Here is a 16,671-nt window from a genome sequence, read left to right as displayed (position 1 = left end):
AAAATACCTAATAAAAAATATTAAAAAAAAAAGAGTGTAGCCCCTGGTAGGTCTACTATGCTCCAGTAGACGACCACACACCTAAGAGTATATAGGCAGCAATAATGGGATTCCATGGATTCAGACAAATTGAGGATACAAGGTTGAGTGGGTGTGGAAAGAAAGGGCGAACTGCGAACTGGAAGGAGATAGTAAAGTGGGGTGAAAATGTTCAAAAACACAATATATGAAATTCTAAAAAAAATGGAAAAACAATAAAAAATAACTTCAAAACTAAAAACCCAAATGAAAAAGCCGAACAACCAAATTTAAAAATGAGGCAAGTCTCCATTGGCTCTCCTGGCCCTCTCTCCAATATAACTGATCTCACAGACCCACAGTTCCCCTCCGTGTCCCCTCTCCCATCCGGTTCCCCCCATCCATCTGCCTCCTATGATTAATTCCCCTTCTCAGTGAGATTCAGGCATCCTCCCATGGGGCCTCCTTGTTATTTAGCTTCTTTGGGTCTGTGGACTGGGCATGGATATCCCATATTTTAAGGCTAATATTCACTTATGTGTGAGTATATAACATACATGTCCTTTTGGGTCTGATTTACCTCACTCAGGATGATATTTTCTAGTTCCATTCACTTGCCTGCAAATTTCACGATGTCCTTGTTTTTAATAGCTGAATAGTATTCCATTGTGCAAATGAACCACATTGTCTTTATCCATTCTTCAGTTAAGGGACATCTGGGTTGTTTCCAGTTTCTGACTGTTATGAATAGAGCTGCTATGAACAGAGTGGTATGATATATGGGTATATGCCCAGAAATGGTAGAGCTGTATCTTAAAGCAGAAATATTCCCAATTTTCTGAGAAACGGCCAAATTGATTTCCAGAGTGGTTGTACAAGTTTGCACTCCTACCGGCAAAGGAGGAATGCTAACCCTCGCTCTACATCCTAGCTAGTACTTGCTGTTCTGTGAGTTTTATTTTAGCCATTGTGATTGGTGTAAGGTAGAATCTGAGTCATTTTGATTTGCATTTCCCTGATGACTAAGTACGTGGCAGAGCCAGGCTGCAGGGTGTTTGTAAGGATAATTCTAAATCCCAGAAACCACATGGTGCCTCACAAACATCCATAAAGAGAAACAAATAAAAAAATACCAATGGGCTGGAGCAAGAGGGAAAAGGGAAGGGGTGGGGGAAGGCTGACTCTAGCTGAGACTCCTAGCAATGGGAAATATGGAGCCTGAAGTGGCCACCTCCTTTAGCCAGGCAGGACTCTCAGTAGAGGGATAAGGACACCAACCTATGGGAAACCTTTGACCCAATATTTGTTCTGCAACTTTGGACCCCACATTTGTCCTGCCTTCAAGAAGTGCAGGAACAAAGATGGAGCAGAGACTGAGGGAAAGACCAGCAAATGCCTGGCCCAACTTGAGATGCATCCCAAGGGCACGAACCAATCCCTGACACTATTAATGATACTGTTATGCTTGCAGACAGGATCCCAGCATAGCTGTCCTCTGAGAGGCTCCACCCAACAGCTGACTGAAACAGATGCAGAGACCCACAGCCAAATATTAGAAGGAGCTCCAGGAGTCTTGGGGAAGAGTCAGGGGAAGAATTGAAGAATTGAGGAATTCAGAGAGGATAGAGACTCCACAAAAAGACCTACAGAGTCAACTAACCTGGACCTTTGTGGACTCCCAAAGACTGATGAACTGCCAACCAAAGAGCAAGCACGGGCAGATACATAGGAGATATGCAGCATAGTTTTCGTGCAGGTGCCACAATAACTGGAGTGGGATTTTACTGTGACTCTGTTGCTAGACTGTGGATCCTGACCCCCTAACTGGGCTGTCTTGTCTGGCCTCAGTGGGAGAGGATGTGCCTGGTCTTGCAGTGACTTGAAGTACTAAGGTGGGTTGGTCCCCGGGGCGGGGGGACCTCCTCATTTTCAGAGGTGAAAGGAAGGGAGTATGTGGGAAAGGCCATGGGAGGGGGAACTGGGAGGAGGGGGAGTGTAAAGTGAATAAATTAATTTGATTAAATTAATTACATTGAATTAATAATTAATTAAAGTTAATTAATCAATTAATGGAGAAAATAAAAATGAAGCAGGGAACCAAACAGAATGTTCTCTAAAGATGAAATAATTTATTATAGATGTTCAACATCCTTGGCCACTAGGGAAATGTAAATTAAAGTACTTTCAGATACGATAGTACCCAAGTCAGAACGGCTGATTTTAAAAAAAAATCATAAATGCTGGTATAGTTGTGGAGAAAGGGAAACACTTATTTTCTGGTGGTAGAAATGTGAACCCATGCAGCCCCTGTGGAAACCAGTGTGAAGAAGTAGATCTAGCTCAGGATCTAGCCATAGAATTTTGTCTCCATACCCTAGTATAAAGAAACTTTCTTATCCTCCTCTCTAGTCACAAAGGGCAAGACATAGAAATTGCCTAGATGATAAAATGACCCAGCTGATGAATGGATAATGACATCCGTTGTATTTACACAATGGAATATTATTCAGCTGTTAAGAGACATGAAGTTAGCTAGGAGTCCTGGAGCCTGAACCAGCGGCCATCTTCCAATGAAGGCACAATGACACCAACCCATCCACAAAACCTTAGACCCACTATTTGTCCTGCCTACAAGAAGTGAAGGGTAATAGATGGAGCAGAATTTGAGGGAAGGGCCAACCAACGACTGGCCCAGCTTGAGACCCATGATATGAGTGCAAGCCCACACCTGACACTTCATTAATATTCTGCTATATTTGCAGATGGGAGCCTAGCATAACTGTCATCAGGGAGGCTTCAACCAACAACAGATGGAAACTCATGCAGAGACCCACAGCTGAACATTGGGCAGAGCTTGGTGAATCCTGTGGAGGAGGGGGAGGAAGGATTGAAGGAGCCAGAGGGATCAAGGACACCACAAGAAAACCTACAGAATCGACTAAAGCCCAGAGGAGCTCATCGAGACTGGAACTCCAACCAGAGAGCGTGCAGGGGCTGGACCTAGGCCATCTGCACATATGTAATAATCATGCAGCTGATCTTCATGTAGAAACCCTAACAGCAGAAACAAGGGCTGTCTCTGACTCTGTTGTCTGCTTTTGTATCCCTTTCCCCTAACTGGGCTGCCTTGTTTAGCTTCAATAGGAGAAGATGCACCTAGTCCTATTGCCACTTGATATGCCAGGGTAGGCTGATATCCATGGGAGAACTCCTCTTTTCTGAGGAGAAAGGGAGGACAGGAGAGTGTGGGGAGTGGAGAAGAGAGGACTTGGGGTAGAAGAAGGGAGGAAGCTGCAGTAGGGATGTAAAGTAAACAAATAACTTAACTTTTTAAAAAATGAAAGAAGGGGGCTGGCGAGATGACTCATCTTCCGAAGGTCGTGAGTTCAAATCTGAGCAACCACATGGTGGCTCACAACCATCCATAGCAAGATCTGACTCTCTCTTCTAAAGTGTCAGAAGACAGCTACAGTGTACTTACATACAATAAGTAAGTAAGTAAATAAATAAATAAATCATTTTTAAAAAAATGGAAGAAAAAGAAGCACAAAATTTCCAGGTAAATATGTGCATCTGGAAACAATAATTCTGAGGTATTCTTTCATTTGTGGGGATAAGTTTTGAATCTGTAGATATATTTAGTTCACTTCGAGTACACACAGAGGGTCAGAAAACTGTCTCATTGTTTTTAACATTATCTCTTCATTTCTATCCTGTGAAATTTTTCATGTAGGCTTTTCGTTGATTTAATTCCTTACCTACTGTACTGAAAATTAGTAACTGTCTTAGGGTTACTATTGCTGTGATGAAACACCATGACCAAAAAGCAACTTAGGGAGGAAAATATTTATTTGGCTTACACTTTCACAAGGAAGGAAATTATGATGGGAACTCAAACAGGGCAGGAGCTGGTGCAGAGGCCATGAAGGGCTACTATTTATTGGCTTTCTTTTTATGGCTTGCTCAGTCTGATTTCTTAGAGAACCCAGGACCACCAGCCAAGGGATGGCCCCACCCACAATGGGCTGGCCCTTCCCCATCAATCACTAATTATGAAAATGCCTTAGAGGCTTGCCTACAGCCTGATCTTATATAGACATTTTCTCAAATGCCCTCCACTCTGATGGTTTTACTTTATGTCATGTTGGTGTAAAACTATCCAGCACAATAACATTAGCTTCTATTTCATGACTAAGTAAAATTTTAGATTTTTTTTTTGAGACAGAGTCTTACTATTTAGCCCTAGCTTGCCTGGAGCTCACTGTATAGACCAGGTTAGCCTCAAACTCAGTGATTTTCCTGTCTCTGCCTTCCAAGTGCTGTGATTAAAGATGTGCACCACTATACCTGACATTTTTAAAAATTCTTTGTCTAAGTTGATTCTTACATTCAGAAAACAAGACCTAAAAGCTGAGCGCATGCCTGAAATAAGGCTCAGGATCAAAATTACTGTATCCATATTAACATATCCATATAAAAAGGAGTGTGATACCTGGAACATCTATGTCCTTGGAACTTGGTTGCTTTGACTTGTCCCCTAACAAAATCTTTCCTAGGTAGATGAAGACTATTTCATTTTAACCTTCCATGAGAGGTGTCAGCAGAATTTAGCATTTGAAATGGTGTGCCTCTGTTTCAGGAACTGGCAAAATATTGTTGGAATTAATATTCTCAGAAGGCTGGAGACCAATCAAAGATGTTCAGCAATATGAGAAAGATTTATTCAAGAAAAGCAGCCGAATCTGAATAAGAACAGCAAGCTTTGTGGTCTTTTACTCCAGCTCCCCCACCCCCCCCACCCCCCCACCTCAGGCTATCCTTGAAAACAGTCCATAGTTTTGGTACCAGAGGGAGCTGAATGGATTGCATACACAAAGAATTGTCCTTATTTGATCTGTCTGGTGGCTGTCTGGAAGACCCACTGAAAAAGCTTGTCTTTATTTTGCTGCTTGGATTTAACCCAGTGCTAAAATTCCTGAGAGAAATTAGTCCAAAGCATTTGTGCTTTCAGTCACTGCCGCTTGAGGCAACAGGCAACAGTTGAGAAGACAATAGCCTAATCAAGAATCTTAGAAAGAAGATGCACAGAAGGGCTTGTTCGCCTCCAAGAAAACCTAATGAATCTAGACGAGCAGGCAGATATGCACAATGCTGTGCATATTCGGTGTCCAAGTCCTAGGTGCTTAACTGGAAGTTGGCATTGAGGCTGTACAAAGATCAGAGTTGAAACTACCATGCTACATTAAAGGCAATGCCATAGCAGACACTGAGAAGCCCTATGCAAATATTAGAAGTTCTTTGGGTTTTTTTTTTTTTGGTTGTTTGTTTTTGATTCCAATTACTGAATAAAATGTCTGTCTGTTTGTTAATTGAGGACTAAGTTAATGTAATAGACATTTTAGTGACCACACATGACAACAAATATAGATACTATTGAATTGAAAAAAATACTAGTAAAAACAAGCAAGGAACAGAAACAACAAATCCACACATAAATATTTAATGTATCTAGTTTTTGCCAAAAATGTATGCAGCGTGAAAAGAAAACCAAAGAAAAACCTATATACGTGAGCAGCAACAACAAAATCAATAGAAATGTTCCCAGAGAAAGAGGTTAGACTTTCTGGAGAATGAGTCTATAACACTTATTTTAAATATTTTCAAATAGAAAAAAAGAAACAATTTCTAAAGAAAACATGAAGCTATGAATATAGGAAAAATAAGATCTCACTAAAGACACTATCAGCAGGCATAAATTATTTAAAAGAACCAAAAGAACTGTGAATTTAAAAAAAACTAAAATTAAAAAATCACTATGGAGATTAATAACAGATATAATGAGGTAAAAGTAACAACACATTTGAAAATAAATTAGCTGGCATTCGATTTAGGAAAGAAAAAATAAAGTCTTAGAAAAATATAGAACACCATTGAATGTACCAAGATATTGCACAACAGAAGTCTCAGAAAGAGAAGAGAGTAAGAATAAGAAGACAATGGAAGAAATAATGACAAATTTCCTCAAATATAGTGAATAAAAACTTGAACTCCTAACCCCCATTAGAATAGATTCAAGAGCCCAACACGTACACTCATTATAATCAAGCTGCTCCCAGTGCGAAACAAAAAGTGAATTTGAACTTGGCAAGTGTACTGGCTAGTTTTGTGTCAACTTGACACAGCTGGAGTTATCACAGAGAAAGGAGCTTCAGTTGAGGAAATGCCTCCATGAGATGCAATTGTAAGGCATTTTCTCAATTAGTGATCAAGGGGGAAAGGCCCCTTGTGGGTGGGACCATCTCAGGGCTGGTAGTCTTGGTTCTATAAGAAAGCAGGCTGAGCAAGCCAGGTGAGGCAAGCCAGTAAAGAACATCCCTCCATGGCCTCTGCATCAGCTCCTGCTTGAGTTCCAGTCCTGACTTCCTTTGGTGATGAACAGCAGCATGGGAGTGTAAGCCGAATAAACCCTTTCCTCCCCAACTTGCTTCTTGGTCATGATGTTTGTGCAGGAATAGAAACCCTGACTAAGACAAATTGGTACCAGCAGAGTGGGGTATTCCTGTGACAACCTGACCATGTTTTGGGGAGGTCTGTGGAAGGACTTTGGAACTTTGGTCTTGAAGATCCATTTGTTGTTAAGAGCTCTGTGGGATGTTGTGTAGGAGCTTGGAAGATAATGTTGAGAACAGTGCAGAAGATGGAGGCCTGGCTTGTGAAATTTCAGAGGGAAAATTAAAGACTCTTTTCAGGGCCATTGCTGTTTTGATTGTGAAGATTCTGTAGTTCTGGTTAGCTGGGGCTGAAGAATCAGCTGTGATTAACAAGATACCAGAACTACTGAAGCAAAAGCTTTGCATTACTGGGACTATTGATGCTGGTTAGCTGGAGCTAAGAAATTAGCGGTGATTAAGAAGAGACCAGCATCATTGAGGTGACATCTTCTGGGAAGTGTTTTCTGAGAGCACAGTGGCTGTGTTCCAGATATAGCCAAAGTTGTACCTTGTGCTGTGGCTGGACTTGGTAATGTGTAAGAGTCACCCAGGTGGTACTGGTTTTGAAGGCATGAAGGAGTTGAGCAGAACAGCTGAGGCTTGGCACTGTGAGAGGCCATGGAAGGCCATTGGTGAAAGTCCAGCCTCATTTGCAATTGATGGCCCAGGACTGAAGGGGTCATGCAGTGTTTTGGAGATGCCAGTACCATGAGATGACCACCAAGAACAGCAGCAGCAGTGGAGTACAGGCATCTGGAGCCTAGAGGATGACGCGTGTGCTACAAAGGGCCTGGCTGGAGAAGTGACCCAAGCCCTTGGAGGAGCCCAGAAGATTGTGAGTTGGATCCCAGACATTGGACAGTTGGAGATTGACTTTTGCTTTTGATTGTGACTGTGCCCTGATATTTTCCCTCTTGAAGGAAGAAACTGTTTTAGTGGAGCCCACAGTTAAGAGACTTTTAATTGTAAAAAGACTTTGAATTTTAAAAGAGATGGATATTTTAAAGAGATTGAAAATTTAAGAATATGTAAAGACTGTGGGACTTTTAAAGTTATTTAGAATGGGGATGAATAAGATTGTAAGGGTTGAGGCTTACTAGTGATGTTTTTGTGTGTCAAGTTGACAAGGGGTCAATTGTACTGGCTAGTTTTGTGTCAACTTGACACAGCTGGAGTTATCACAGAGAAAGGAGCTTCAGTTGAGGAAATGCCTCCATGAGATGCAATTGTAAGGCATTTTCTCAATTAGTGATCAAGGGGGAAAGGCCCCTTGTGGGTGGGACCATCTCAGGGCTGGTAGTCTTGGTTCTATAAGAAAGCAGGCTGAGCAAGCCAGGTGAGGCAAGCCAGTAAAGAACATCCCTCCATGGCCTCTGCATCAGCTCCTGCTTGAGTTCCAGTCCTGACTTCCTTTGGTGATGAACAGCAGCATGGGAGTGTAAGCCGAATAAACCCTTTCCTCCCCAACTTGCTTCTTGGTCATGATGTTTGTGCAGGAATAGAAACCCTGACTAAGACAGCAAGAGAAATGTGGCTTTTCAAGTAGAAATGATTTTCATTATGTTGATTTTTACCTGAATCTAAAGAAATTAGAAAGCAGTAGGCTGATAGTCAACACTGAAAAAGCCCAAATTATCTCACAAACATTCTACATACCAAAAAGCATTACTCAATACTTTTAATGGAAACACCACATTGTATTTCATAAACATGTCACAAAAATTAACCCAATTAATTTAAATATTTTAAGGGTAAAAAAAATAAGAAGTTGCCAGTAGGAATATCTTGGGATGTAATGAAAGGATACCAGAGGGTGACTAAAATCCACACAACAAATAAAGAACACAAGGAAGGGTAATTATGTGGGTGAATATTAAAAAAAAACTATACAAAGGTAGTTCATATTTATTTTTTGAAATAATACCTAAAGTACAACTTTACAAAACAATAATTATAAATCAAGAGGAACAGGTGCAAACTCCATAAATATGTAATTCATGACAATGGCAATGAAAGGAGAAACAGCAATATAAAAGCAAGCTTTCTTATGATATTGAAAATAAGTTACTATTGTGATCTTCTCTTGTAAATTAAGATTCAAATTGTAATGCACAAATCATCTATTGGGAAAATAACTAAAAGTGTATACTTGAAAATTGAAAATTAAAAATGGTGGAAGCTGATATGACGCCCCCAACAGACATACAGTAGAGGACTTCTGGGTCTATGTTCATTCAGAGATGATTCACCTCAAGAGACTAGAGGCCCCAGGGAGTTTAGAGGTCAGGTGGGGTGAGGGGTGGGAACATCCATGTGGAGACAGGTGGGTGGGGAGGAGGTGTGGGATGTGGAGCAGATAAAGGTTGACCGGGGCGGGGGGGGGGGGGATAAGATATGGAGTGTAAAAAAAAAAAATATATATATATATATATATATATATATATATATATATATATATATATATCCATGCACTAAAAAAGAAAAAGAAAAAGAAAAAAGAAAGAAAAAAATGGCGGAGCAGATTATGGTGGCATACACCTTTAATCCCAGCACTGGGAGGCAGTGGTAAGTGGATCTTTGTGAATTTGAGGTTAGTCTAGTCTACATAGCAAGTTCTAAGACAGCCAGAGCTACATAGTGAAAACTTATCTTAAATAAATACATTAAATTAAAACAAAATTACAATGATCCAGGCTAAAGAATGAATTCAGATTCCCACTTCACAAGATATTTAAAATTAAGTTGAAATGCATCAGACTTATAGGTAAGAACTGAAAGTATAGTTTGCTGGAAGGAAAATAATATAATCTCTAAGCCTTTATGATATTATATTATGCAGTGGATTGGTTTAAATATTCGTGGCCTTGTATTAGCAAAAGATTTCTTTCTTTTTTCATTAGTTTATTTATTCACTATATCCCAATCTCATCCCCCCTCCCTCCCCTCCTCTAGGCCCCATTCTTACAAATTCCTCTTCCCCCATTACCTCCTTCTCTTCTCCTCAAAGAAGGGGAAGCCTCCTTTGGTACCACCCTGCACTGGGATATCAAGTTGCATCAGGACTAAGCATCCTTTCCCACTGAAGCCCAACCAGGCAGTCCAGTTAGGAGTAGGGGATCCAATGGCAGAGGACAGAGTCAGAGACAGTCCCCCTTCCACTTGTAAGGGGACCCACATGAAGACCAAGCTGCACATCTGCTACAAATGTGTAGAGGTCCTAGGTCCAGCCCCTGCATGCCCTTTCATTGGTGGTTCAGTCTCTGTGAATCTCCATGGGCCCAGGTTAGTTGACTCTGTTGGTCTTCTTGTGGAGTCCCTATCCCCTCCTGCTCCCTCAATTCTATCCCCCATTCTTCTACAAGAATCCCCTAGCTCCATCTGTGGGTCTCTGTATCTGTTCCCATTTTCTGCTGGATGAGGCCTTTCAGAAGACAGTTATGCTAGGTTCCTGTCTGCAACCATAGCAGAATATCATTAATAGTGTCAGGGGTTGGCTCTCCCCCACGGGATGGGTCTCAAGTTGGGGCAGTCATTAGTTGGTCATTTCCTCAGTCTCTGTTCCATCTTTACCCCTGTACATCTTGTAGGCAAGACAAATTTTGGGTCTAATGTTTTGTGGGTGGGTTGGTGTTCCCTCCCTTCACTGGAAGTCCTGTCTGGCTATAGGAGGTGGCCACTTCAGGGAACGGTTTCTTGCAAAAAGGAAACTGACATAAGGAAAAAGATAGGTCAATTAGCTATAATCTGATTTTATTTATTTATTCACTTATTTATGTATTTATTTTGTGCTTCAACAGGTACTATTAAGAAACTGAAAGTTAAAGAAAAAGAGAAAAAAATTTGTCAGGTGGTAGTGGCACAGAGGCAGGTGGGTCTCTGAATTTGAGGCCAGCCTGGTCTACAGAGTGAGTTTCAGGACAGCTACACAGAGAAACCTTGTATTAAAAAAAAAAAAAGAAAGAAAAAAAGGAAGGAAGGAAGGAAGGAAGGAAGGAAGGAAGGAAGGAAAGAATAGAGGGAGGGAGGGAGGGAGGGAAACTGAAAGACTGAAATTAGGCTGGTAGTGATGGTACAAGGGTTCTATATGCCTTCAATTCCAACACTTGGGAGGCCTAGGTATGTATGTATGAATTCAAAGCCTGTCTGGCCTATATAAAGAACTCTGGGCCAGCCAAGTCTACATAGTGTGACATGTGACCCTGTCTCAAATAAAAAGCAAAAAGAAAATAAGAATGAAATTCACATAATAAGAAAAACTACTTACATGTTTTATATCTGGCAAGGTGTGATATTCAAAGTGTAACTAACTTTTAAAAACTAAAAATAAGCCGGGCGGTGGTGGTGCACGCCTTTAATCCCAGCACTTGGGAGTCAGAGGCAGGCGGATTTCTGAGTTTGAGGCCAGCCTGGTATACAAAGTGAGTTCCAGGATAGCCAGGGCTATACAGAGAAACCCTGTCTCGAAAAACAAAACGAAAACAAAAACTAAAAATAAAAATGACAAAACTCAATCAAAACAAGTCAGAGAATTTGAATAGATGCTTTTCTTTCATGATATAACTCTTCACTGATACAGTATAACTCGTTCTTCTATGATGTAACTCTTTAAGAATGTCTTACAATGGATTCTGACCATGTTCCCTCCTCACTCCTCCCTTTAACTCCTCCCAGATGCACAGCCCACTTCTTGACCCCCTTCCTAATTTTGTGCCTTTTGTTTTTGAAATAACTCACTGAGTGTAGTTTGTGTTGCAAGTGTGGGGGTCATCTGCTGCAGAATGGTGGATTCATCAGGGGCAACATCCTTAAAGAAAACTGTCTTTCCCTCTCTCTCAGAAACCATCAGCTGTCAGTAACCCCTCAGTGTCTCCATGGGGAAACCTGAAGCTGCCCAAGCTGGAAACAGAGCTTCAGGCACTTCACAGCCACCAGCCACTTCTGACCCTGTGGGAACACAGCAACCCAGCAACCCAGCTGGGTGGAATTTGCCTAAACTACCCACAGCCCACAGAACAGAGTCAAGAAAAAACTACACACAGGCAAAGCTGAGGGTCTACAAGAGAATAATGGACCAGTAAAAATGTACACAGCCCACACCAGGATCAGGGAGACAAAACAGCAGATATGTCAAGGAAATGGAATTGACATTTTTCTAAAAAGATGTACAACAGCTTACCTGCCCTGTTCTGTTTTATTTTGTGTATGTGTGTGTGTGTGTGTTTTAACTCACAAACTTTAACAAAATGGTTCTCAAGGGGAGTGGGGGAAGGACGTCCAAACTTTGTGAAAATATGGCTAACACCCTCTATCATTAGAGAAATGCAAATGAAATTGACAATGGCAGACTGCTTTACACTCAGTAGGATGGTTGTAAAATCAAATCTAATCAAAGTCCAAGAGGAGTAACATGTTTGGGTAAGAACAGAGAGAAGGCCAGAAACTCATCCGCTCCTGGTAAGGGCTAACAATCATGTAGCCACAGTTTGGTAGTTCTCTTCAAATTAAACGGAGATTTCCTTTGTGATCTAGCAAATCAAGAACACTGAAAGCATGTGTGTGTACAAAAGCCTTGTACGTGGCCAGGCCTTAAATCCCAGCACTCAGGAGGCAGAGGTAAGCAGAGAGTCTCTGCGAGTTCAAGGGCAGCTTGGTCTACATAGTGAGTTCCAGGACAGCTAGAGCTACATGGTGAGACCCTGTCTCAAAAGGCCAAATAACAAAAAAAATTAATTAATTATAATTAATTCATTATAATTAATATTAAAATATAATATAATCATAATAATATGAAAGAAGCCACATAAATCATTTCCACAACATGGCTATAGGGATAGAAAGTAGGTTAGTGGTTTTCAGAGTGTGAGAGGAGCATGAAATGACGAACAGGGAAAGGGCAGAAATGTGCTGGCATTAGTGGTGATGCACGAAAAATTAGATTGTCTATTATTTGTCAATTGTATTTTTGTATGTGTACATACAAAGCTTAAAGAGATGCCACAGTCTCTCTAGGCTCTTACCAAATTTAGCTCTAGAGATATGATCAGCTTCAGAATATCCACTAAAGTTGTAGTGACAAGGGACATTGGGTCAGAATGTTAACTATGACATTGGCATGTAAAAGTGAGGATTCCACGTGGCCTATAATAGCTGATTTGGATATCCTGAAACACTTATCTCTTGTCATGGGACCTAAGGACAAGTTGATGAGTTGGGCATTCTTTGGATGTGTGTGTGTCAAAAAAATAAGGGAAAGGCCAACCAGTTTTGTGTTTTGCTAAAGAAGAAAATCCATCTTGAATTTCTGAAAACCCACAAGACCCACATAAAGTCCTCTTGGTTTGTGGCCATAGCTGTGCAGGAGCATAAAATGGTACGCCATGAACTGGTTAGTTTTTTGTTAACTTGACACAGATTAGGGTTACCTTGGAAGATGGAACCTCCATTCAAAAATTGCCTTCACTAGATTGGCCTGTGGGCTTGTCTGTAGGGACATTTTCCTGATTAATGACTGATGTGGAAGGGCCCAGACCACCGTGGGCGATGCCACCCTAAGTGGGTGGTCCTGAGGTATGTAAGAAAGCAAACTGAGCAAGCCATGGGGAAACAAGCCAGTAATGAGCATTCCTCCATGGTTCCTGCCTCTGCTCCCACTTGAGTTCCTGCCCTGACTTCCCTCAATCACGGACTATAAATGGGATGTGTAAGCCAAACAAACCCTTTCCTTCCCAAGTTGCTTTTGGTCATGGTGTTTATCACAGCAATAGAAAGCAAATTCGGATACACCATCAAGTCTGGAAATTTTTACATGTTGGACCCCAGGGAGTGTGCTTTGACTTTTGGTATATATGAGAAAATATTATGATTGTTTTTATAATATGCTGAGAGTCAGTATAAAAGAGATCAAGAAGAACCAAAGTTGGACAAGAGAAATGTCCCTAAGCTTTTCCCCAAACCACTGCCATGGGTTCCTGCCTGCTGGCCTAGTCAATCAGCCTCTCATGAGCATTGCATTGGATTGCTAGTATTTGTTGGAATTTGGACACCGAAGGAAGACATTCCCTTTGGGAACCTGGCTCTGCTCCTTTCAGTAGTACTGCACAGCTGCACTGAGAACATAGCCAACTTCTATGTAAAGGTCAGTTCCTTTGGTGAGCAGAAAGCAAGCTAAGGCAGAGGCCCACAAAGGGGATGGGGGCAAGCGATAGATAAAACAAACAAACAAACAAACAAACAAACAAACCCCTTATGGGGGGTGATGGAGATCCAGGCATAATGGATGCCATAAACAAATAGCAGGTTTGGATCTGAGATAGTTACATGAAATTCCAGAACAAAATTTCTAGTTTCTGTGCCTCTCAGGCTTACCCCCTGCCCTGAAGATTTGGTTTGAATCCCATGGTCCCATGCATGCCAAGAGCTGGCTGCTTTCTTCCACCACTAGTTTCAGCCTTGGCTTTTAGGTTTCAAACAAATGAAATTTGCATAGACAATATAATTTCATAGTTCAAGCATTGAGTCTGCTGGTTACACACCTTAAGGAGACCATAGCTCTCTCAGTCTCCATAGCTAAAGGCTCTCAGAACAAAACTAACCCCAGTAAACAGAACTAAAAATGACCATATGAATTATCAGTTCCAGAAAGGAAACAATCAAATTTTAGTTCCCGTTTACCTGAAGCCATAGATACCACTGTATGATCAACTATCCTCGGTAGCCTCCCTTAAATTCCTACCACAGAACAACACTTAGGTCTAACAGCAGTACTCCCCTTGGAAGAAGAGATGGAGTCCTGTGTGACTGTATCCTTTATGTCAATTAAAGTTTGAGGACAGATTTCAGTAATACAACACCCATAGGAACTCCATGTATTACATTTTTAGAAAAAATGGCACACAGCAAAGAAGATGTAACTACAATTAATGAACTCATCATTTCTGTGATTTTTATTCATATTTTAAAATTGACATTCAAAGGATCTTTCATTATGTCATTTGTTTGGTCCTTACTTTGTTCTTGTTCATCCATCTCCTGCTTTCCCATCATAAAAGAGAAATAAAGGAAGAAATTAGGAGGAAGAACTTACAAAATAACCCAAACCATCCACATTGATGTGAAGAGAATCATACAGTCACAGAAATGTGTCATAAATGGTACCTGAACATGGCACGTAGGTCATATCAGTTAGAGATGAAAGCCTAGACCAGAGCGATACATTCTGAGGTGATTTGGTAATTGTCAGTGCCTTCTAATTGATCAACAAGGTTAAATTATCTTCAGAGGCTACCCAGGGAGGACTGGTATTTGTCTGCCATGTGCTTCCCTGCACTGTGTTTTGTTGGAAGTTCCATTGTTCCCTGAGGAACCCCAGGTCAGCTCGCAGAAGTGAAAGTCAACTCTGTTTCCTGTAGTATCTGCCATAGTGATGCTACTTCTGTAATGAAATAGTTATTTAATAAAAACATGAAACCTCTCAGACTAACACAGTTCAGTTATAAGGCACCAGCACGCTTATACTTGAGTGATTGATCTGGAAAAAAGAGTAAGATTATATAGGTTTATTTTAAGAATTATGGGGTCCTGGTTAATGGGCATCAATAACGCCTGTTGCTTAAGTACTTGGAACAGCTTAGGAGACAAAACTTGAGCAGAATCATTTTGTCCCATCTACTGTGACCTTGAGCTTAACTTTCCTTTTTCCGTCTATAAAAGTGGATTTAGCTTTCTCTCTCAGAAATGACCAATGTATCTTGTGCTACCTTTGTCTTGACATTGATCTCACGTTCTATTAGAGTATTCGTGTTCCTTGCTAATCAATGAGTGCACGCACACCTGTGGCTTTTTCACTGTGCCATCCTTAGCATTAGACAGAGTGCTTGCCGCATTGTAAAGATGACATAAATAGCTAGCTTTGATTCTGTGACTTGTAAAACATCCCACATTCAGGAAAAAAGACATTTGGGGACTGGAGAGATAGATGTTTTGATGTTCAGAAAACCCAGGTTCCAGTCCCAGCAAGCTCCTGTAACTTCAGCTCCAAGGGATCTGTGCCCTCTTCTGGCTTCCACGGGCACCTGCACTCATATGCACAACCCCACACACAAATGCACATACTTATTCCTTTTAATTATTTTTTAATTTTTTTTACATTCCAGATTTAATCCCCCACCCTCCAACTGTTTCACATCGCATACCTCCTTCCCACTCCCCTGTCTCCACGAGGATGTGCCCATCCCCCACCCTCACCCTCACCCAACCAGACCTCTAAACTCGCTGGGGCTTCCAGTCTCTTGAGGGTTAGATGCATCGTCTCTGACTAAACCCAGACATGGCCATCCTCTGCTGTATATACGTGTTGAGGGTCTCATATCAGCTGGTGTATGCTGCCTGGTTGGTGGCTCAGTGAGAGATCTTGGGGTCCGGATTTATTGAGACTGCTGGTCCTCCTACAGGGTCGCTCTCCTTCTCAGCTTCTTCCATCTTTTCTCTAATTCAACCACAGGGGTCAGCAGCTTCTTGGTTGGGAGCAAACATCTGCATCTGATTCTTTCAGTTGCTTGTTGGGTCTTTCTCTTCCAGCTACTTGTTGGGCCTATCAGAGGGCACACATGATAGGCCCCTTTTTTTGTGAGCACACCATAGCCTCACTAACAGTGTCAGGCCTTGAGACTTCCCCTTGAGCTGGATCCCACTTTGGATCTGTTGCTGGACTTTCTTTTCCTCAGGCTCCTCTCCATTTCCATCCCTGTAATTCTTTCAAACAAGAACAATTATGGGTCAGAGATGTGACTGTGGGATAGTAACCCCATCCCTCATTTGATGCCCTGTCTTTCTGCTGGAGGTGGGCTCTATAAGTTCCCTCTATCTACTGTCAGGCATTTCATCTAAGGTCCCTCCCTTTGAGTCCTGAGAGTCTCTCACCTCCTAGGTCTCTGGTGCATTCTGGAAGATTCTCACAACCTCCTACCTCCCGAGGTTGCCTGTTTCCATTCTTTCTGCTGGCCTTCAGGACTTCAGTCCTTTTCCCTCACCCAATACCAGATCAGGTTCCCCTTCTGCCCTCCCAACTCCCCCACCTGTCCACTTTCCCTCCCAGGTAACTCTACTAAAAAAGAACATAGAGGAGTTACGGGGAAATTGTGAATAAGATAAATATAGTGTATGA

General features: G+C 41.5%; 1 protein-coding gene across 2 annotated transcripts in view; it reads left to right on the top strand.

The window, feature by feature from the left end:
- Rbm41 (RNA binding motif protein 41) overlaps window positions 1–16,671 on the top strand; it is a 109,085-nt gene that overhangs the window by 76,824 nt on the left and 15,590 nt on the right. The window contains exon 9 of one of the 2 annotated variants that reach the window (XM_030251329.1): window positions 2,781–3,101. The exons of the other annotated variant lie outside the window; for it this stretch is intronic. Coding sequence (XP_030107189.1) covers window positions 2,781–2,797 — 17 coding nt within the window. The 3' untranslated portion in view covers window positions 2,798–3,101. Of the gene's footprint in view, window positions 1–2,780; window positions 3,102–16,671 lie in introns of those variants that run through there. 2 annotated transcript variants of the gene reach the window in all.

Source organism: Mus musculus, chromosome X (genome assembly GCF_000001635.26).
Source record: "Mus musculus strain C57BL/6J chromosome X, GRCm38.p6 C57BL/6J".
In the NCBI taxonomy this organism is placed as follows: Eukaryota; Metazoa; Chordata; class Mammalia; order Rodentia; family Muridae; genus Mus; species Mus musculus.
The sequence above is the reverse complement of the archived record's forward strand: the minus strand, read 5'-3'. Positions and strand labels throughout refer to the sequence as shown.